General features: G+C 30.7%; 2 protein-coding genes across 2 annotated transcripts in view; both read right to left on the bottom strand.

Annotated features, from left to right (window-relative positions):
• The window catches only part of LOC148300961 (uncharacterized), a 10,205-nt gene extending 5,281 nt beyond the window's left edge, over positions 1 to 4,924 (bottom strand). The window contains exons 1-2 of the mRNA XM_088274043.1: positions 4,774 to 4,924; positions 3,457 to 3,566 (exon numbers count right to left, since the gene is read on the bottom strand). Coding sequence (XP_088130169.1) covers positions 3,457 to 3,566; positions 4,774 to 4,891 — 228 coding nt within the window. The 5' untranslated portion in view covers positions 4,892 to 4,924. The remainder of the gene's footprint in view (positions 1 to 3,456; positions 3,567 to 4,773) is intronic.
• Positions 4,925 to 13,054: 8,130 nt separating this feature from the next.
• Positions 13,055 to 24,844, bottom strand: part of LOC148300960 (neuroligin-1-like) — a 62,026-nt gene continuing 50,236 nt past the window's right edge. The window contains exons 5-10 of the mRNA XM_088274036.1: positions 23,045 to 23,197; positions 22,768 to 22,965; positions 20,789 to 21,450; positions 19,737 to 20,016; positions 13,970 to 14,116; positions 13,055 to 13,296 (exon numbers count right to left, since the gene is read on the bottom strand). Of these exons, the coding sequence (XP_088130162.1) occupies positions 13,055 to 13,296; positions 13,970 to 14,116; positions 19,737 to 20,016; positions 20,789 to 21,450; positions 22,768 to 22,965; positions 23,045 to 23,197 (1,682 nt within the window). The remainder of the gene's footprint in view (positions 13,297 to 13,969; positions 14,117 to 19,736; positions 20,017 to 20,788; positions 21,451 to 22,767; positions 22,966 to 23,044; positions 23,198 to 24,844) is intronic.

The raw sequence follows: 24,844 nt of genomic DNA, 5'->3' as shown, positions 1-24,844 counted from the left end.
AAACTTCGATATGGATAAAATTTACACCATAAATCAACCGTGATAAAAATCTCTAATACGAAACATATATTTGAAAACGACTTTAACGAAATTTAACTTCGGGTTTACTATAAGGTCTTAATGTCTAATATTATATTGAGTAATGTGAGTAGTAACAGTTCAAATTTGTTTTGAAAAATCGTGTAGTTTCGTTACTAAAATGTACTTGTTACTCTCGCGTTGGTTCTTGACTAATTTTAAAAATAAATAACATCATCAAACCATTGCAAATATTTTACAAAGAAAATTCAAGTATTTAAATGAAATGCTTATACTTTTTAAAGCAAATTCTTGTAAAGTGTGGAATTATAAGCAACAAACATATATTATGGATTTTTAGGTAAAAGATCATGTATTTAGAAAAAAAAATTCGATAAATCTGGAATTAATTTTCATCCATGGATCATCGGCGATCGGCAGAAACTAAGCTATTTTGTTACGAAAGCTATTTTGGTTACGAAAGAAACTATTATTATTTTGGAATAATATGAAATATATATTAAAAGTTGGTCTAATGGACGCAAACGCCTATGATTCGGCTGACATAGAATGCTCGTCAAAACAATCTTCAACAATTATTTTATTTTTTTCTTTATCATTTATCATTTCTGTCATTTATCCGCTGTAGGGTAAACGTATATATTTTTTGTTCCATCTCTCGAAACCATCAATGGCTTGAGAAAAATTCTTTAGTGTTAAATATGGAAACTCTTTACATATTCTACTTTGAACTTAAAATGACATTTGCAATAATGGTGAATTGATTGACAATCGTCTTCAAAGTTCACGATGACATTACTTAAATAAAAAATATTTATCCAATCAAAATATACGGAGCTGTTATTGTTTGAATTTTCATCCCATTACGTCACCGTCAGCATTCATTTAACCTTATCTGCACCCAATGGTAAAAAACTACTGCATCGTATTAAAATAGTGTTTTCTTGATTATTGATTAAGTATATGAATTCATATGTGTTATCCAGGATACAGGTATAAAATAAATATAAGTTGAAATGAATTTTAAATATATATATTTATTCAACCCCTGGGGATTGAACTCAACACTTCCAATACGGTAGACAAATTATATAACCACTTCGCTACGAAGGCGGATAATAACAATAACACATGTATAGCGTTATAACAAAAAAAACGAAAAATTGGGCTTTAAATAAAATTATTTAAAAATGCGCAATTTATTTTCGACGTTATTCATGCTTCAAAAGCCTATATCTGAAGGCGCAATTAATCAAAAATAGTGACAAACACAGTTATGATACTAGAAAGAAAGATAAATCAGCGTTTCCACCACTTAAGCTAAGTAAGGTTAGCACATCGTTCGTGGACCATTGTGTACGCTCTACAATAAAATACCTGAAATGTCTTAAATATGACAGATAATAAATTTAAGACACATAAAAGGCGAAGTTCATAGAAAACGTATCATGAAATTATGTTTGACTTCCACTTGATAAATCATTTTTTTTAAATCCTTTCTGACACATGTCTCATGCATTAAATATAATTATAAAATAACGTTAATTATAAAAATAATAATTTATAACTTGATCTGGGAGTCATTTCATTTTTAATTTAAGTTTTACTTAGTTAATACCACTATTTCTTATAACCTTTTGTGACACGTGTTTCGATGCATTTCGTATCATTTTCAAATACCGTACCTGAAGCTAAGTATAAATTTTAGTACTGTGTCCTTGGGACGTAAAAGGATGTAAGAGCTGTTCCTTATTTTAATTTATTTATTTCTATCAGTAGCATCATTAACAAATATAGATTGACATATTTACAATCAACAGATTTTAAGAAATAGTAGTATTTATCAAGTAAAACGTATATTAAAAATAAAAATTAAAGTATTGGATGATTGTGATTACAATCATCCACTATTGGCACTATTGTGCCATTTACGTAAAATAAAACCTGTTTAATAAGGAAAAGGATGTCCGCCTCCGTAGTGTAATGGTCAGCACGCTCGGCTACCGTTCTGGAGGTCCCGGGTTCGATTCCCAAGGGGGGTAAAATAAATATAAGTGATTTTTTCACTGTCATATTTATTCAATATTACCCTGGACTGGTACCTGAAGCGGAGGCCTGATCACCTTTCCTTCATGTGTAAACGATTAAGATAACACTGCGTTTATATGACGCAGTGCCCTATGCACCATTGGGGTGCGGATAAGGGTTTTATTATTATTATTAATAAGGAAAACTTTTATCTTTATTTCTTTTTAACCATTTTATGATCTTAAAATAAGAATGTCGTCAACTAATGTAAAGAGAGCAATATATTATTTCTAGAAACTAAAAAGTCTCACTTATACCGCGCGAGAGTCTCACACTTATATATTTTTCTTACATTCTCAAACACAATTACACAAACAATAATTACGCATTCATAAAATTTATTACAGATATACAATTTATGGGGAGCAACAAGGCAACGCATGTTAAGAATGTAGTGAGAATTAGCATGTGTATTAATTTTTTCATGATATTTTATATTAGTACTTCATACCTCATCCCTTAGCTTTTCTCTCTACCTCCTTCCTCTAACTCCCTTTTGTCTTTGCCTTACTTATTCATCAATTTGTTATTTTCATAAATATTTTATAAAACATAAAGTAATTGCTTAATTATTACAGCAGTAATTTGTAATTCATATTTATTTATTTATTAATGTTCAAGCACTTTGTCCGTCTCCGTATTGTAATGGTCAGCATGCTCGACTACCGTTCTGGAGGTCCCGGGTTCGATTCCCAGGGGGGTTTAATAAATATAAGTGATTTTTTCACTCTAATATTTATTCAATATTACACTGTACTGGTACCTGAAGCGGAGGGCTGATCACCTTTCCTTCATGTGTAAACGATCGAGATAACACTACGTTTATATGAAGCAGTGCCCTATGAACCATTGGGGTGCGGTGAGGGTTTTATTATTACTATCTACCCTCTGATTGCAAACAGCTATATAAGGTATGAAACGTTTTGGCTAATATCACTTGTCTGTTTTTGATCGGTGTAAGATATGGTTTTCTTAGCAAAAAGCCCACCAATGTACATATTATTTTCTGTACATGATGTTTAAGTGAATGTATGAATAAATAAATAACGTTCTGCAAAATAAAGTTGCACTTTTTTTTAATGTTTTGAGTTTTTTGTGAAATGTAAGTTTTCCTATCTCGTACATTTAACGACTGTCCCATTGAAAGAAGTCCCATGATCTATAGTTAAGAAACATGCTAGTAGTATAAAAATAACCATAGGAAATTTCACAATCAAAAGTCATTAAGATGTTTTCTTACTTTCATCTCGACGAACGAAATTGGGGAGCGGTATTTTTATCATAGACACATAAAAACAAAAGGTAGACAATCGTGATTATTTTGTTTACCTGATTTTGGTTTTGCGGCACTTTGGGTCGATACGAGGGTGGGAGCTCCTGGGTGGGGGTGGTGGATACGACGGTGTTATCAGACGCCCCATCCCTAAGCGGTATGCTCGCTACGAACAAAAGACATGTGAATTTAAAATAAAATATCCTAAACCGAAAACGGACGATATTCCTTTGACTTCAGACGTTTTTGTACGGATGAAATACTTTTGAAATTGCCTTTATTTCTATAGCGTTTACAATATTTGACTCCGAAGAAAAATAAAATATAAGACTTTATATCTGTTCCAAGTTCTAACTTTTCATACTCGAGTGTGTTTTAAAATATTTCTACTATATAAGAAATATTTAAAATATTTCTACTATATACTTAAGAAATATTTAAAATATTTTTACTATATAAATAATATCTTGTAATCCAAGATAAGAGAGTACTGAACTTTTTTCGCCTCCATAGTGTAGTGGTTAGAGCGCTAGGCTACCATGCTGGAGGTCCCGGGTTCGATTCCCAAGAGGGTCAAAATAAATATTTTTGTATTAAAATGAGTATTTCAATGTTTTGGAATTAGTGCATAAACCCTGATGATAACAAGGTTCTGGTCGAAACCGGATCAAGTGTACCAATAAAAAGTGGTTAAAAAAGTTGTTTTATTTTATAAAGTTAAAAGACAAATTATTTGAAAAGTTTTCATTAATTTTTTTCTAGCTTTATATCAATACAAACATATCGCTCACTCCCGTCAACAACGTCATGTTTAAAAAATCGTCAATTTTCTGTTGTGCATGTTTTCGGAATGCCCATAAAATGTACTATATCCCAGCAAAAGCGGCATATTTTAAACTAAATATTTTTCCGCCACAGGGCAGAAAGTGTTGTTTTGTAGGTATTGTTTTTTTTTTTTTATTACAAATATTTTTCAAATGGAGAAAAAACATTCAGGTTTTACCTTAAAAGATCTGTTGCGCAGTAAAAAGTTCAATAAGTGGCTTGATTTTTATTTTTGATACATTGTATTATATTTTTAAACTTTAAAAATGATCTCCTGAAAAATTGAGTTATTTTAAATATGACGTTGTTGAAAGGAGTGAGTCATATGTCTATTTTCTCTTTTCTATTAGATTTTCTCTTTTCCCGTCTCTATAAAAAGCGTAGGGGTAGAAGCAATCGATACAATTTTAATCCCTCAATCAGTAGTCCACTTTATAACCTATTTCAAGTCCTCGTAGTTTTTGCATGCAAGCTTTCAATTAGTAAAAAGGAAATGCAACGACAATCAACTAGAGGACAATCGGTTCTAGAACAAAATTGTCACTTACCGTCCGAAGCATTGGAGCGTGGGGAGGAGTGCCCCGCCCCCTCCCCCTCTCCATCCCTCTGGCCACCCCCGTCGCGCCTCCTACCCCTCTGATAGTAAATTCCAGCAAAAATGATCATGTTTAGTACCAAAAGGAAGCACCCAATGCCGACTGTTATTCCGAGGGCTGCGGTGTAGCTGGGAACAAAGTAAAAACAATATGCTAATTAACATAGAATATTCAATGCGTGTATATTAGGCAGGACCATGGTTGTATGGATGAAAAAAATTCTGATTTCTATCCAGCAAAAAATTTTAAAAAATGCCAAAAGATGCTGTTACTACACCAACAAAATTTGATTGACATCGGATATCATCTTTTGCCTCCGAGTCGACATTAAAGTATTATTTTTGTTGATGTTGTACTTAACTATCTGACAAAAATATCATTACATATATATTATTTTATTTTATTATTATTTAAGTTTCATTTACAGAAAATAATACATTGGCGGGCTTATTGCTTAAACGCAATATCTTCAAACCAACGAAAAACAGACTTGTGATATTAGTCAAAACGTTTGATACCTGATATATCTGTTAGAAACTATATTGTGTTTGGACATTAAAAAAAAAAAAATTAATTACAAATTACAAAATGCACCTCATTATTTGAAAATGGGTAGGTACCTACTTAGTTTCGTCATTCTTGAGGGCTATTACAGTTTATCCCTGCCTTCGTGAAAGTTTGTTCTGTGATGCAAGTGTAATATCCGGATCGGAACAAGAACAACAAGAACTAAGCAAATGTTAGTAGGAGAGCCCCCGCGGAACTCGGAAGTTGCAAGCTATCCCGACTTTAACATGCATTGACCGTTATGTACAAGTTTTTAAATATTAAATACATTTTTACGTTTGTGAAGTACATCAAAATGTTTTAAAACAACATATATTCGTTCTCTCGTAGTGTTACCAAATTAATTCCTTATTTTTCATTCTCAGAATCTCGTATATAATACATTCACGGAACGAACGAGTTCAGGTATTCAACCCCAAGTACTATTTTTCATGCAAACCATGAGTACTATTCTCATTTTCCTCTCATATAACCTAGTACCTATAATGCTTTTATTAATCCTTTCCCCATTAAATATTCATACTCTTTACACAGAATTTTTCAACTTACATCGTCTACATATTGGGGTAATCGAATTAAAACACCAAATTCAATATCAACTACTTTAATCCTTTCCTGACCCCAAAAGAGAAACCAGTAGGCAGATATATATTTATGTATTAATTTTAAATCAAACACAGATTTTTTGAGTCTACTAAGCTGTATTTTAGTAACAAAAACATATAAAAAATTATATTGTGACAATTGTTTCGCTTTATTAGGGCATTATCAAACGAATGTTATTCGTTTGATAATGCCCTAACAAGGCGAAACAATTTTCACAATATAATTTTTTATGTGTTTTTGTTAATAAAATACAGCTTAGTAGACTCAAAAAATCTGTTTGATTTAAAATTAATACATAAATTAAAATGGAGTTCTACAAATTAAACGCCAAATCAATAAATAGATATATATTTCAATAAGCAAAATATCATTTGTCCTCTGCTCCACATACCATGGTAATAGATACGAATGAAAAAAAATGTTTGCTTTCATTTAAACTTAATAATACTAACGATCAAAAAATATTAAAATTACCAAAAAACCTTTTGTTTGAAAAAAAAGTGTTTGGTAGTGTAATGGTTAGCTCGCTCCACACTGCTACACTGGGGTTTCAAAAAAATAAAAGTGATTTTTTTAACTATTATATTTATTCAATCTTACCCTGGACTGGTACCTGAAGCGAAGGGCTGATCACCTTTCCTTCATGTGTTAACGATCACGATAACACTGCGTTTATATTATGCAGTGCCCTATGCACCATTGGATGCGTATAAGGGTTTGAAAAAGAAGAAATCTAAAAAAATATTATTTATAATCTAGGAAGTATAAAGCTAGGAGTATCCACCTACATGTGTGTTCAAACAAGAAATGATTTTTCTGTATTCCAGTACGGATGAATTTTTCTCTCGCACAATAAATATTTACTTTTCTTGTTCGTTTGCACAACATTCCGAATTTCTTGAATCTTTTAACTGAACGAAAACGGGCGTTCAACTTACTCAAATATACGATTTTTGAACAATGTACAGTTTTCTTTCCATTAATTCCTAGAATGTCGCTATTTGTCATCAAATAACTGACCAATGACAATAATAATAATATTTTTATTTCCTTATAAAATTGTCCGCCTTCATAATGTAGTGATTACCGCGTTTAGCTACCATGCTAGATGTTTCGGGTTAGATTTCCAGGGGGGTTAAAATAAACAGAAGTGTTGATATCTCAACCAAGATGAAGAAATAAACAGAAGTCTCAGCATTTACAGTTACAAGTTTTCCTCGTTTTTCCTCTACTTCTATTAAAAACCACGTTTGCCTGATAAATCTCTTTTACAATCCTTTCTTCAGTCACTCGATTCACATGCCCAAACCATCTTAACATACCTTTCTTAATTTTATCGATAATGTTTCAGCCTTGCTAATACTTAATAATAACTTGGTAATACTTAAGTATTTGCACTATTTCTTAAAATCTATTGTGACACGTGTTTCGATACATTCAGCATCATTTTCAAACACCGCATGTTCAACTTTCTTTTTAGATGGGAATTACATTTATTATTTATCTTGGCTTATTATGTACAAGGTGTATAGATCATCAAATGGATCTTCGTTTCAGAAGAAAATTAACAGGAGAGATAATCTGATATGGACCAATGAGGAACTTAGTATGTAAACATTAGTCTTTTTTAAAAAATATTTATTAATTATGACTGACAGAATTTTGCCTGAAACTCCTTATTTGCCACAAAAAACATTTTTGGGAATGCACGAAGTATTCTACATTTCGCATCCAGCAACCGGTAAAAAAGCACCTACTCCCTATTATTCATCGTTGCAAACATTGGATTGTTCACTCGCTCAGCACGTACTAAAGGCAAATGCAATACTCGTACATACGTACTCATAAATCGTTTTTGTTGTTTTTTAAACGATATTGTATTCACGAGTACTGACGCTTTTCAGACAAAATTTGTTTAATAATTTTTATCATTAATTTTTTGACGAATACATTTCGTTTTGATGAAGGATCTATTAATTTACCTATCAAAATGACATTAAGACATTCATAACAAAAAAATGTTATGCTGATTTTCGAATAATAATAATTGCTTTCAGGAAATGTTTGGCTTTTCTTTGATTGGTTTTGAGTTTTAACATTACATTTCATATAAACTTTAGTCAAAAATATCACTCGTTTATTAAAAACACTCATATTTATAACTTAGAATATAAAAAAAAACTATTAAACGAGCATTTTTAAATTCGGATTTGAATATTTTAAGACTGTTTTTCATAGCTACACTAAGTACGACCACGATTTATGTTATGGTATTGAAGTAGCTCTCGTTTTTAACTGTGCAACACTCTAACCCAATTTATTTGTGTATTTTTTTTTTGCTGAAAAAAAAGTACATTCATATATACATATGCAACAAAAATGTGTTATAAATATTATCTCATGTACAAAGATCAGGGTTATTCTGCCTAGTAAAAAGTTTTAAAACAGCTTCATATCTTTAGAAAAATTAATGCGCTGAATGCAGTAAAATTTTAGAGGTGAATAAATACGAGAATATAGAGGTCTGAAGAGAACATGATTAACGTTATACCTAGTTTTATCTTCATATCCTTTAGAATTAAGTACTTAAAGTTTATATATTTATATAATCTTTGGAGAACTCCTTTCGTTGACCTTTCCTCTTAGCTTCAATTTCAAGCCTCGATCCTTATTTCCTTCTTCATTTTCATTTATTTTATTTTATGCTTTCTTTCATAGCTGCTGACAAAGCAAAAGCCCTTACCTAACGTAACGGATTATTCCTCTTTAACAAGGTAAGTACCTACATATATTTAAGGAAACTGGCAAATCTTGTATAAACAATGTAACAAAATGTATGACGAAGCACGAATTCGGGAAAAAAGGCCAGTTTATATTCGTTATGTTATACTTAACGTTGGTATATTTAATTCAATGCCTTAAAGAAAATTAATATCCTTTCGTTCAAACTAAAATATATTTTATTTATTTATTTAATTAGCTTCTTTTTGTGGTCACTGTATTAAATCAAATACAGAGGCTACGATAGTAATTATATCATTATAAATAAAACGGTGAGTCATATTTTGAATCTAAAGGTATTGTTTCGGTTTTTAATTTGTAGTAAGACAAGGTTAAATTGTGAATAACACACTTGTTTTTTACCTCTTGAGTGGTAAAAACAAAATTTTTATTTACAATTTTAAGGTAACTGAATGATACGCTTTTGAGTAATGTGGCCAATTTTTCAATTAGTCATTTATCTGTGTCAGTCATGTACATTATTAGTGTCGTGGACTATCCGTTTATTTCCAGATTCGACAGTGTATTTCCTATTTGCCATCAAAAGGCGCTTGTACATAGAGTCAAATAAAATTTTGGGTTTATCATAAGTAAAATAGTACCTACTTCTTTTAAAAACTTCCAGTTAAATAATTAATTTAAAAATCTATTGTTGAAAATGTGTCCGTTTATATGTAAGACCATCGCTGATCGCTATATCCAATTAATATTAAAAAAAAGTTTCACTTCATAAATACCACTGTTTCTTAAAATGTATTGTGACACGTGTTTTCAAACACCGTGTGACACATATTAAAATGGATAGATTTCACCACAAAGTGACAGCCGAATCATTAAAGAAACAATATAAAAACCACTTGAAATTCCAATCCAAGCTCTTCAAACAGTCAAATGTTATTTTTTTTAAAATTAAATAAACATTTTAAAGTATCAATTACTCTTGAGGAATAAGTTATTACTTCCTGACCAACGTTTTAATTTAGTTATAATAAGATATAAAAATGTCATTACCACTGTAAAAAAAAAAAAATTAAAAGTAATAAATAAATAAGACACATCTCCTACCACCTTTTCAACCTTAAAAGTCCCAAGGACACAACTCTAAAACGTAGACTAAGTTTCACATACGGTATTGAAAAATAATGCGGAATGCATCGAAATACGTGTCATAATAGATTTTAATAAATGTTCGTATTTACTAAGTAAAACTTAAATGAAAAGAGTATTTGATTGTAAATTCGTGTTGCATATTTTTGTCATTTAATTAACTTTACTATACATATCGCTCACTCCTTTCAACAACATCATACATCAAAAATCATTCATTTTCAGTTGTGCATATTTTCAGAATGACCAGAAAATGTGGGTACTATAGCTCAGCAAAAACAACATATTGTAACTTAATATTAACCCGCTACAAGGCAGAAATGTTGTTTTTGCATTTTGAAGAAAAGGTATTGTGTAATATTTTTCTTTAAATATACTAAATATTTTTCAAATGGAGACAAAACCTTCAGGTTTCACCTTAAAAGATGTGTTGCACAGTAAAAAAGTTTAATAAATGGCTTGATATTTATTTTAAATACATTATATTATTTTCTTAAACTTTGAAATCTCCTGAAAAATCAAGTTTTTTGATATATGACGTTGTTAAAAACAGTGAGCGATATAATCACTTGGATCCCGAGAAAGTAAAAAGTTTGACTATCACTGCGTAAAGGTATTGTCATACAATAAATATATGTATTCAGTTCGTCCGCGATCCGCCGAATACCGACACTGTTTAATTGTGAACACCCAACCAGCAAACATTTGCCACAGACAAGCCAGTGACGTCCACGCAAATTATTGTATGTGCCCATACAGTGAGAAGTAAATTTTTAAACTACAATGTGTAGTTACATGGCACAGAAATCCTCTATTGTCTTTGGGGGATACGTACCGCCAACGTGTCACGAATAATGAAACCGCGTGTAATGAGACTAGAAGGCAATGTTAAACTGTGGTAATGGTGCAATGTACGAATGGAAAATTTCCAGTCGGACAACTCACGATGATGACGTGGCCCTTAAGTTATTCTAAATTTCTAACTTATGACCGGAACAAAGAAAAATTAAATGTAAAATGCAGAAATATAGAGATATGAATATAGAGATATGAATATTGAGAATATTTTTAGATAGTGAACATATTAAAAATGTATTAACTGTTATGAGGTAAATGTGGTTGGTAATAGAAGCACAGGAAGACCGAGGAAAATTTGGCATGAGCGAGTGTTTCAAATTCTTGAAAATGGTCAACAATTTGAGTCGGAATAATCGGTGGGTATGTATGAATAGAAGCATGAATGTGGGAGAGGCGAAGTTTTTTTTTTAAATTTACTATGAGCACTTCTAGTTGAAGTTAGTTTCAACAGTGTTTATTAAATTAACCGGTTCGGCAGTCACTCTGTGATTTATCTATCCATTTTCAATTTTAGTAAATACTACTATTTCTAAAATCTATAGTGATACGTGTTTCCATGCATTCCGCATCATACGGCATTTGAAAATGATGCGGAATGCATCAAAACATGTGTCATAATAGATTTCAAGGAAAAGTGGTATTCACAAAATAAAACTTAAATTACTTGTAAGAGAGGTATATATTTCATTCAATACAAGAGTATTCATAATGAATGTTGAATTCATAAAATAAGCAATTATAAACAGTAGAATATTTTTTAGTTTTGTTTTGAGAAATAGCATTTTTTTAAACGTAATGAAAAGTAATGAACATATCGCTAACTCCTTTACACAATGTCATTTATCAAAAGTCTTCGATTTTCAGTTCTGCATGTTTTCGGAATGCCCAAAAATGTACTGTACCCAAGCTAAAGCGGCATATTTTTAACTCAATATTTACCCGTTACAGAGTAAAAAGTGTTGTTTTTGCATTTTGAAGAAAAGGTATTTTTTAATTATTTTTTTAAATAAACAAAATAATTTTCAAAGGAGAAAAAACATTCAAGTTTTTACCTTAAAAATTCTGTTGCACAGTAAAAATTCAATAAATGGCTCAATATTTATTTTTAATACATTTTATTATATTTTTAAACTTCAAAAACGATCTCCTGAAAAATCAAGATTTTTGATATATGACGTTGTTGAAAGGAGTGGGCGATATGTTTTGTCGTCAACCCAATTTCAAACTTTATAAGCGTAGAGAGCCGAAACGTTTTAAAGGTTATTCCCAATAAACTCGTAAACAACGATTTTTAGGGAGGAAAGGCTAATTTAACCGGATTGCGAATGTTTGTTTTCTTGCTGTAAAAATCCCATACGACAAAGTGTTTCAGTAGCCTAAAAGCTTTCAGGTAATTTGTATGTGGCACTTACGGCCATGTTCTGCTCTAGCCTGGTGTAAGCACCGGATCCTAACAAGAAAGAAGCCCTCTTTTCATTTAAAAGCATTACAAATCAAACGGTTAGACAGGAATTGGGCTAAAAGAGAAAATTGTAAATGTTTTGTACAGCGCTCGCGCTAGTTTGTAGCCCCAAGCGACTTTCAAATTATGTTTTCTTGAGGATTTTTCACGTTATCCGGAGTAGTGTAAATGCGGAGAAAATACAATCACGTGATATTAGACTTTATTTGGAATCTGCTACATTCCTTGTAGTTGATATACTAGAATAAGTAGTAAATTTACTCGCAAATGGTAAATATATCGCTCACTCCTTTCAAGAACGTCATAAATAAATAATCGTCAATTTTCAGTTGTGCATGTTTTTGGAATGCCCAAAAAATGCATTATATCTCAGCAAAAGCAGCAATTTTTTAACTTAATATTTACCCGCTACAGGGCAGAAAGTGTTGTTTTTACATTTTGAAGAAATGATATTATTTAATTATTATTTTAAAAATACTAAAAAAATTTCATATGGAGAAGAAACTTTCAGGTGTTACCTAAAAAGATGTGTTGCACAGTAAAAAGTTCAATAAGTGGCTTGATATTTATTTTTGATGCATTGTATTATATTTGTAAACTTTACAAACGTTCTCCTGGAAAATCAAGTTTTTTTGATTTATGACGTTCTTGAAAGGAGTGAGCGATATGGTAAATGAATCAATATAAATCTACAATAAATATTTTGTACTAATCTTTATGTTTCTTTGGTAAACTATAATTAGCTTGTTTATTTGTATATCCTTCAATGTTTTGTTTTATAAATGTTGTTATTGTTAACCCAAATAAATGAAAAATTGAAAAATATAAATAAATAATTAAATTAAAAATCTCTCACCTATAGTAATGTTTGTTCGCCAGTTTGAGAAGGAGGTCAGCCTCCCTCTCTGTGGGGCCTGCTGCACCCCCCTCCTCACCCTCCTCCCCCGCGTCCTCGTCATCCTCCGCCTCCGTGACGTCACCCCCTCCCGCCGCGGGGTCCTCTGCGCTGGGCTGGCACTCTGTCGGCGCTGGGCGGATCGCGACAGCCGTTCTGTGCCCGTATACGAGGGTGAAGGATTCGGGGCGGACTGGACCTGGGAAAAAATGGCATAAGTCTAAAAATTGTATATCCTACTCGTATTAATATACCTTGTACCACTTTAACAGGTTTTTTTCAAAAATAAATATTTTTCTCAAATTTTAAAGAAAAACATTAGTTTTTTTACCACTTGAGTTAATTTTTTTTGTCATAAAAAATAGACTCAAGTGTTTTTCTTTTACAATTTCGTCATGTCTTACCACAAAATGAATGCTGAAGAATAAATTAAATATTTTTCTGAGTATTATTTTTCATATTATTCATTCAAAACATTTACTTTGTAAATACATATTAAAATAAAAGCATTTTTTACTTTGTGGTATGGTAAGAAAACACAAATTTTCATTTACTTAGTTGTTAGTTTTTTTACTTTTGCATTTTTTTTACGAAAATAATTGTATTATTAGTATATAAACACTCGTCGAGATTTTCATCACAGGGTACGTCTCAAAACCAGTTGACTAAAATCTCGGTGAGTAGTTATATACCGAGATGGGTACGAGAATGGTAGTCCAAAAATAATAATTTAAAAATAGGATTAGAAGTAAACAATTTTAAAACGGTTAATTCTATAAAATTATTAATTCTATGCTGTGGTATACACCAGCAATGGATTCTGTATACGGTAGACTTTGGATGAAGAATATCACTTTTTAAAATTATCTTACCTGTATAGAAGTGAGGATCTCTCTCCCTAAAGTGGTGGTGCCTCATAGAGACGTCCGAAGCTCCCGGCTGGTGCAGCTGCGGAATTAGGTTAAGCCACAACGCCATCTTGTGCCCGCGGTAATGACTCTTCATCTTCGGCTTCAGACCTTTGAAAAGTATAAACTTTTACATTAAACAAATAGTTATATTGTACAGATGTGTACATATCTGCAACGTTAAATAAACTGTGTCGGGTTGTGGTCCCGTGGTTAGTGTCGCGGACTCTTAAGTCAGAGTTTCTCGGTTCGAACCCAGTCTACCATAATTTGATACCTATTTCTAATAATGAGCCGCTTGGGCTCATAGAAATAGTATGAAATTAAAATGTGAATAATAAAAACACAGATATTTCTCTTTTTCTTACAAAAAAAAGATAATTTAAAAAATAAACTTCTAAATCACAATATTTTGAGGATGTTCAAATCTGTCATCACAATCTGTGAGATACAAGTATCAATACTCCTAAGTGGACAAAACCCAGATTTATGATCAAGAATTTTAACACACTTAACATATTTTAAAAACATATTTATAAATTAACCGGTCAAAATAAAAGTTAAAAAAAATATATTATTACAACATTTTGAGTGTGTCCAAATACTTGTAAACAAATCTGGATTGTCTCCAATTGTAGGAGTATTTTTCAGATCATTTTTTGACATCTCATCAAAGATGAAGAAGAATATGGAAGTCTGGGTATTTACGGGGCTGACGACCGTCATAGGCTGGCTTAAGTGATCACTTTACACACGTGTAACATTCACCAATTCTACCCCTTATTGACAACCACACTACTTAAATTCTTGGAAGCTCTATTTAAATGAACCTATTCTGAAACATTGTTCATTGTTTTAGAATTTATTTAATTTATATCATGTTTTTAAACGTCTCATAGTATGTGAAATAATTTTGGTAAAATTTTAGATACATTTTTTGAAGGTGTCTGCCTGGTAAAAAAAAATACTCGATTCAACTTTAGATGGTGCCTAGAGCTAATACGCAACTAAAGCGTGTCAACAGGTAGAAAAAGCAGCTTTCAAAACTATAATAGCATAGGTAGAATGTTATACTTGTATAGAACGTTTATATCCAGAATTTCTTATTATTATTTATGTATAGTTAGATATCAATGTGAAAAAAATAATTCTATGAACACGATATAAAAATTATTTTATATATATCGTAGTCATACAAGAGAAAGCGACGAAATGCAGTTTTTACAAAAGCGTGATTATTGACTATTTGACATCTTACTAGCTTAATATAGCCCTGAAAAAAATCCCAAAGCGATTTTAAATTTGTAAGTATAATATATTGATTAATCTCATGACGCAGAAAATATGAGTTCACATTAGCCATCCATGTTTGATTGAGGAAAGCTTTTATTTAGCAGATACCCTTTTATTTATAATTAAACAACTATGTAGTTTATTCCACATAAAGTAATAAATTAATTTGGAAAAAGCTACGTAGATGTTATTTAATTCTTAAAAATGAAATTCCACCATGATATGTCAGTACAAAACTTAAACCCTTTTATTTGTATGTAATAACCGAAACCTGGATTATTTTTAAATACTGGGAAACGCCTGAAAATATAATTTGCATTTTCTTATGAAGCTTGTTATTTAACTGATACTTTTTATTAAAAAAAAAAATTGTTAAAACCTACAAAAAGTCTAAAACACGTCACTGCGAGGCGCGTATCATATAATGCGCCATCTTTGGGCGGGAACAATGAAGCAGCAACTACCAAATAATACAACGCAAATACTGTCTACTTAGGGCCAAACTATTTGCAGTTGTCAGACAAACAGCACTAAGTTACATCTTCCCGTGATGATACTCTGCATGAAATCTGACTTCTGCTTACGTGGTCGGATTACTCGGGGCAAACAGTTGCCGTGAATTATTCATGACCACCGACCGCGAGGCTAGTGGACCAAACTGCCAGCTTTCTGAGAAGGGCCAGATTTTCAAAACAAACTATTTTAGTCGAGTATTTCTCTAGAAAAGAGAAATAAAATCTTATGTCACCTTAAAACCTGTACGGTTTTGTTGCGACATAGCAATTTTGGGAAAAATAGTATAATTATATTTTATATGGAAGTAAAACTCGTTCGAAATGTCATTTGCACAAACATTTTTCTCCATAAAAATTCTTCATGATTAATTTTAAAATATATTTTTTTGCATTTCACAGTTTATATAATTCTTCTTCAAACCCTCATCCATACCCGATGATGCGTAGGGCACTGCATCATATAAACGCAGTGTTATATTGATCGTTAACATATGAAAGAAAGGTGACTAGCCCTCCGCTTCAGGCACCAGTTAAGGGTAATGTTGAATAAATATTATAGTGAAAATATAATATAATTACAAGGGCAAAAATATTATATTTTATTAATTCAAATAAAGATCCCACAATTGCATGGAGTGTGTGTGATCACTTTAAATTAATCTGATTTATTTTATGCTAAATATTTATTAATTACTAATTTATAAATAAATCCTGTCTCGACAAATTTAAGATGAATGCACATTTTATTAAAATTAATGTCGAATCAATAAATAATATGAAAGCAAATGTTTCTTATACATAAAAATTCAAATAACTTGCAAACACTAAAAATATAATAACTGGACTTAATTTAAGATTTTATTTCATCCGCATTGTTTAAGTATTGATATCGTTTTTAGAGAATATGATTTACTAAAACTTCTTATTGACATTTGGAACAATATGATATATAGGTTTCGCCATATGAAAAAAAAGAGCAGTTTTTCATTGTTTTAGAAAATATACGAGTGTAATTTTAAAATATCGTTCTCAACTCAATGTTTGAGTTAAATAATCATCGCAATAAAATTAAATTAAAAATTTAACGCTGCCGATGTGTTAGTCATACAAGCGAACAAACCGTATTATAAAACAGAGTTGAAAATTTCAAAACCAGATACCGTGAGTCTTCGACTGTCACAAAATAATTACTCGTAATAATACTCTTATGCGTGAACAAATAATTATTTTTGTGCGCTGATATGTTATAAAAATCAAATAACAAGTCAACCGAACGGCTTTTAAAAATTTAATTGAACGATGATTACTTTGCATACAAACATTGAATTCTGTGATGAGAAATCAAATGTATTGTACAATCCAACATATTAACCTCTTCAGTGTCCCTCAAAATTGCACTTAAATGACAAAAAAAATTACTTTTATTTTATTAAGATGAAAAGTTGTTGCGTTTATTTGTAAATACCAAAGGATTTATAACAAAGATTGTTTTTGTCTGAAACTCTTACGAAATTCGGTTTATAACTTCTACTATTTATTAAATAATTAAAATTATATAACAGTACATAAATTCATTGAATTGAATTTTGATTCGGCAGAAATTATTTAAAAACATAATTTTAATCCTTGCTCTATTGTTTGTATACGAGACATCGAATTTTGTCTAGCCTTCTACCAGTGTGAAGTTGTTGGTAACGACGTAATTTAGTCACTAGTCAAATAAAATACATGTGGAAAAAGCTATGCACTTGATGCTTTATTATAGCAACGTGACTTATTTATTTATCTGTTTATATCTTGATTTAAACAATTAACATATGGTTTATATTTAAATACAGTTTAAACCGCTTAAGCTTAGGATTTAAAATGTCTGTGATTTGTGGCATATTAAGACTTTGACGAAAAAACCGAGAGATAGTTGTGGGAATTGCGACACCCTAATGAAGTTATCGTCTTCGAAATCTCCCCGTTTCACGAAGCGTTTCGAATCGTCAGCACTTTCGTCTTGGGATTAAAATCTTTCAAAAAGCCCGAGAAAATGGATTAAGCACACAATTTTCGATAAATTAAAGAGGGAATGAAATTAGAATTTTATACGAAAACAAATCTTTGGACTGCGAAAACATTATTGGAAATTGTGATGGTTCACTTTACTAGTCAGATTTATCATTGCTTGATCAAATACATCATGTTGATTAACGAACATTGCTAAACTTAATCTCAACCTGATTTAAAAGCTCTTTTAGATTTCGCACTGTACCAAATATTATTTAATGCAACCAGAAAAACCAGTCCTACAAAATTAGAAATGTAATAAATTATTGTTTAATCTAATAATGTTTGGTAAATAAATATAATTGATTTGTTCGCGGCATTTATTTACTTTTATTTATAATTGATTTTTCTTTTTTTTTCAAAGAAACGCTTGAATATTAACCGTCTTTATCTATAACATACAAAAGTTTTTATAAGTACAAATGTGTATCCCTGATGCCCAAAAATGATGTGAACTGTCCAAATTATATGCTTGATAAAAAAATTAAATCATGTTTTCTGGCATTTTCCAGTACGTGAAATATTTTGGGAAGGATTTTGCATTAATATTAAATAAATATCCTTTTGTTAAGATATCAAAATAAAAAAAAAAGTATGTTGAAAACACTTATCAATAATTTTTTAAAGGGGTTTTTCATTTGTTATCATAACTATATTTACATTGGTTTACGAAAAATTGTCGACGATAAAGCTCTATGCCCCATTTTTAGAACCAATCATACTCTTGTTTTACTCTTGGGAGGTTCGATTCAGTTATTTGTATTGTCCAAGAAAAGAAAGGATTTGTTCGGTTGCCAGATCGTACATTAAATTGTATTTCTATATTTATTACAGAGAAAAATAAACTTTTATTTTAAATTTCACCAATAGAAATTTGGATGAAATTTCAAAGTTCTGTTTTCCATACGTATTTACAATCAATGAAAAAAGCTTGAAGCTAATTTTAAAATGTTACAATGACAAGGGGTTGAGAAGGGTTATCATTTTATCTGAAATTAAAACACAGAAAATGAGCGTAATTTTACAAATTTCAAAGTTAACAGAAGCTTAATTTTTAATGAACATAAATTCTCTAACATCATGTGTCTAACAACTTTTGTATATCTCCTAAAAAACAAACATATTTTTTGGAAACATTTAAATAAAATAACATTTTCACAATGTACAATAACTTTATTCCATTAAAAAATAAATAAAGTAAATTGATAAAGTATAAATACTGATTAATAAATATCCAAAAAAACATAATTCCAAATTATAATCTAATAAATTATATATTATTTTTAAATTCCTCTCCTTTGTTTTCTATGTTCCCGTTATTCTCAAAATCTACCCCATAACTCACCCGTCCTCTTAACTTACCCCCCCCCCCTCCATTTACAGTACGGATAATTATTTATCCTTATTAATGCTTTAGTTTATATTCGACCCATATATGAAAGCATCTGTAGTTTTCGAAAATAGTCTTTAAAAATTAAATGTACTTCTCAAGTACTAAAAGACAACTGTTTTTCTTTATAATTTATTCATGTCTTGCCACAAAGAGAATGCTGAAACAATAAATAACAAAACATATCGTAGTCGTACAGGAGAAAATGACCAACTGACAAAACGTAAAATGTTCAGGAGGGCCATTAAGTCACTTTTGATTGGCAAGAAAATAAACATCAATGCAGTTATTCATTTTTAACAAGTCATATATTATACTTTCAAGTCAAAAATCTTTTGGATTTTTCAGGGCAATATTAAGCTATTAAGATTTTAAATAGTCACATTTTTGTAAAATATGCACTTGGTCACTTTCTCCTGTATGACTACGATATACTACAATGGAGATAATATTAAGAGAATTAAAATTTAGCACTTACCAAAGGACAGGTATCTCTGTGAGCTGGGTTCATACGGGGCCCAAGGAACTCCTTTATATTGCGTTTTCTCCCTTCCGTAGTCCGCGTATTGAGGGGGTGCGGGATCGCCAGGTTTAGGATTGGGGTCTCCTGTTTTAGCGTAAGTCACCAGAAGGGAGAGCAAAGCCTCCGCAACAGCCCAGTCCTGGCGGCTGTAGTTTGCAGGAAAGTAAGGCAAACCGCCGACCAGAGGTAGTCCAAGAAAGTAAGGGATCTGTTCACCCCTCACGCTTCCGAGGCGCTAAGATAAAGAAAAAAAACATTGTAAAATTCATAAATTAAAAAAAAATATCACAGTTATATGTAAGCAGATACTGTGGCTATGCTTTTTGCACTTCTACTCATTTTCTTACAAATAATTCCTAGTAACTCTTTATGTAACTAATTCTCAGTTTTGATAACAATAAATATTTCCTTCCTAGTTTTTTTTATTCAAATTTATCTTTAATCAATAGTTTTCATTAAAATCTCAACAAAAGTAAAACAAAAACTTTCGAAATCAGAATAACTAACGTTTGCAAACAAAATTATTGACACACAAAATATTGTTACTGAATAAATTTTACATAGTTTATTCGTTATTTATAGCCAAACCATTATAAACTGTTCTTATATTATCTCATATTCTTTCATTGTACTCTTTTGTCAATCTAAGGTAGTGGTTAATTTATATGGCTAATATAGTAATGATAAAGGCCCTGGGTTCGAATCCCAGGGGCCATAAATATTAGAATTATTCTAATATTTATTTACTAAACGTGTACCCGAAATTAAACACTCATCGCCAAACCGAAATATAAATTACGATCAATTTGTAATATATCGTTGAAACTATGCAGTTTTTAATGCACCATTCGGTGCACAAAAGCGTTAAACTATCTTTAAATGACTTTTCGTGAATCTCGATAAAATTTCAACAGTTTTCAATCTGATTTATTTCTTTCATCACTCAGGTGATTCTTTGCGTCATCTCCATACAAAATTATGTTTTTGAGGTTTGCATATATAAGTACCTGTGGATAGTCTCCATCCTTCGACTGATAAGCGAAGTGCATCAGGTAGGTAATAGCCCCTCGTCGCGCATGTAGCCCAGCTACTCGCAGAAGTGGTGCAGCCGTATGTCCATCGCTCAGGGCTTCCATGGTAGAGTCCCTTATGTTGATCGGATGCTGTATTGGCTTCTCCCAGTCCGTGTACTCATTTCTCACAGCCGCGTAAATCTCGTTAAGATGATACACAAAAGAGTTCCTCACAAAAGTTCTCAACACTCTATTTCTATAGTCTTCTTCGAACCCGTATTGTATGTCGGTAGCACTAAAGTCGTAATAGCTTTCAGTCGTCGTTACGCCTAGGATTAAACTACACATTATAAAACTGTCACTGGCCACTTCCATCGCGTACACTGGGTCGGGCATGTCTTGGTCGATGGGGTGGAACGGGCCCCATCTCGGGGTGAAACTCGCTTCGTCGATTCTAACATCTAATAACGCTTCTAACGGTTTGTCTTCAAGGCATGTCGTGATATCTTCGTCCTCGGGCGTAGAGCCTTTGGCCTCCATTTCTATATTACACCCTAATTGTTCGGCGACCGCCGCTCGTTGGCTGTCCGGATCTTGAACCAGAGCCCAGGGGCTTAGAGCGCTGCCACTAAGTAGTACGATTCGGTGGATAAGTCCTGAAAATTAAGTTTTACTTTATTGACGAACATGACATATGAAATCACTAAGGTTGTTATTTATGTATACATATCGCTCACTCCTTTCAACAACGTAATATATCACAAAACTTGATTTTTCAGGAGATCGTTTTTAAAGTTTAAAAATATAATGAAATGTATTAAAAATAAATATCAAGCCACTTTTTGAACTTTTAACTGGGCAACAGATATTTCTACGTAAAACCTGAATGTTTTTTTCTCCATTTGAAAAATATTTAGAATATTTAAAATAATAATAAAATAGCATTCTTTCTTCAAAATGCAAAAACAACACTTTCTGCCCTGTAGTGGGTAAATATTAAGATAAAAATATGCCGCTTTTGCTGGGATATAGTACATTTTTTGGACATTCCGAAAATACGCACAACTGAAAGTGGACGATTTTCGATTTATGACGTTGTTGAAAGAAGTGAGCGATATATGTACATACATATGTATATATATATATATATATATATATATATATATATATATATATATATATATATATATATATATATATTTATTTATATGTATATATTTATATATATATATATATATATATATATATATATATATATATATATATATATATATATATATATATATATATATATATATATATATATATATATATATATATATATATATATATATATATGTATATATATATATATATATATATATATATATATATATATATATATATATATATATATATATATATATAATATATATATATATATATATATATATATATATATATATATATATATATATATATATATATATATATATATATATATATATATATATATATATATATATATATATATATATATATATATATATATATATATATATATATATATATATATATATATATATATATATATATATATATATATATATATATATATATATATATATATATATATATATATATATATATATATATATATATATATATATATATATATATATATATATATATATATATATATATATATATATATATATATATATATATATATATATATATATATATATATATATATATATATATATATATATATATATATATATATATATAATATATATATATATATATATATATATATATATATATATATATATATATATATATATATATATATATGGGTATTTAAAGGGCTCGTACGCCTGTCGTACGCTGGTTAAGTGATAACTCAACAACAGAGAACTGTGGAAGTTCAAAAGGGACGCCTTTGTCCAATAATACAAGAAGAAGGCTGAATGAAGTAAGTAAGTAAGTACCTCTTGCTTCGTTGGTGAGCAAAACCAAATTAGCAAGGGCTGCTCCATGGGCATGTCCTACGAGAGTAAGACGGGAAGGATCTCCACCGAAACTTTCCAGATTATGTTTAGCCCAGCGCAGAGCAGCACACAGATCCCGTATCGCCAGATTACCTCCAGTAACCCCTGGCCGAGTACCCGGTCTAGTCTTTAAAAATCCTGCGAAGCAAACAAAATCATTACTTGACGCATCAGATTTAAAATAGATTAATAATAAATATAGATTGCTATGGCTTACCTAATAAACCTAATCTAAAGTTAAGAGTCAGGACGATGACGTGTCCATGGGAAGCCAGGACGGAGCCATCGTAAGGATTTCCAGAACCCCATTCGTAGGAGTCTCCGTGGACCCATACTAGGACAGCATAAGGAGCTTCTACCCCTCGATTACCTGTAGAAATACAGCATTTATGTGTTGGAAATAATTCTGGGCTATTTGAACTATTTTTTTAATGTGTGCAAAAGAGTTCACTCGTTGGAGGTGCAACTGTATTGATTATCAGTTTTAATCTACATCACATTAAAAAAGTATAAATATGCATATTCATGTTGGACTGGCATTTGCTTGTGAAATCACATGGTAATTTAAAATTAAAAATAAAACACTCGTGTACAGTGTTTAAGGACAGATAAGTCTGGCGTTCCATCTTCTCTGCCTGCCCCTGTAGAGAAACGGAGTGATGTTATGGTATGTGTTTTAATTTTAATACTTATTTCAGTCAACAGTTAGTACCTACCTACTAAAAGCTAATATAATAAACCCTGTTTATTTCAGTATTGGCTTCAACAATTAAAACGACTTTAGGCTAGCAATTGCATTTTAATATATTTATAACATATGGTATATTACTGGATCGTTAGATGCGAAATGAAAAGTCATTAATAAAATTAGATTATAACCTCTTCGTTTTTATAATTCTGTATTAGTTTTGAAAATATACTCCCGACCACAACTAATGAAGCATTTATTGTAATAAAAATGATATGGTATAGTCCCAAAAACTCGGCTTACACTCGTATGAATCGAAAGTTGGTCAAGATTTAAAAATGCCAGGTTTTCGGGAATGTAGTTTAAAAAAATAGTACGGGTGTTTTCTCAGAAAATACAGGAGTGTACTTGTCTGTATTGTTTGCTTGAGAATTCAACAGAGATTAAATTGCCCAAATACCCTTACGCAAGAGAAAAATATGTATCCTATTTACCATATTTTACTTATTAGACTTAATTACATGAAAATGAAAATTAATGAAAGCAAAGTTTGTATTTTTTTTAACTTCATAAAAAAAAAACAACATTATTTTAACCAGTTTTTATTGGTACACTTTATCCAACCGATTTCGACCCTTGTCATTATCAGGGTTTATATGCTTTATTCTAAAACATTTAAATACTTATAGTTAATTACCATTCCATTACGATACCAAAAACTTCCACGCACTCCGTACACCATATGAAAATATGATTTAAAAATATAATTTTTTTAATCATATTTTTTTAATCATATTTTTAAATCATATTTTCATATGGTGTACAGAGTGCGTGGAAGTTTTTAGTATCGTTAGGAAAGGGTTATTAACTATGAGTATTTTAATGTTTTAGAATTTAATACATAAGTCCTGATGATGACAAGGTTCTTGTCAAAACCGGTTGGATAAAGTGTACCAATAAAAACTGGTTAAAACAAAGTTTATGAAATGTGCCACAAACTTTTAGCGAAAAACATTCAAGAAACAAAGTATGTATGTTCGGAGTACCAAATTATCGAAAGCCAAGTTTTTAGGACTACTGTATAACAAAATTACATTCAATCTTATTAAAAGCATTTGATACGTTCGCGTTATTACTGCATTTCTCCGAGGTTCAATGCATGAACTATACACGTGTTTTTATAATTATGAAAAGGTACGTGAATATCAATCGTGAACCCGACTCTTGTTCAGAATTAATTGATATTCAACTGTAGCACTATTCGATAAGTTTCATCATTAGGAATTGAAAGGTAAACCTCGTTATATCTTGATGTACGACAAAGTCAGA

Source organism: Brachycentrus maculatus, unplaced genomic scaffold (genome assembly GCF_059751285.1).
Source record: "Brachycentrus maculatus isolate JH-2025_06_01 unplaced genomic scaffold, ASM5975128v1 h1tg000626l, whole genome shotgun sequence".
NCBI classification, from domain to species: Eukaryota; Metazoa; Arthropoda; class Insecta; order Trichoptera; family Brachycentridae; genus Brachycentrus; species Brachycentrus maculatus.
The sequence above is the reverse complement of the archived record's forward strand: the minus strand, read 5'-3'. Positions and strand labels throughout refer to the sequence as shown.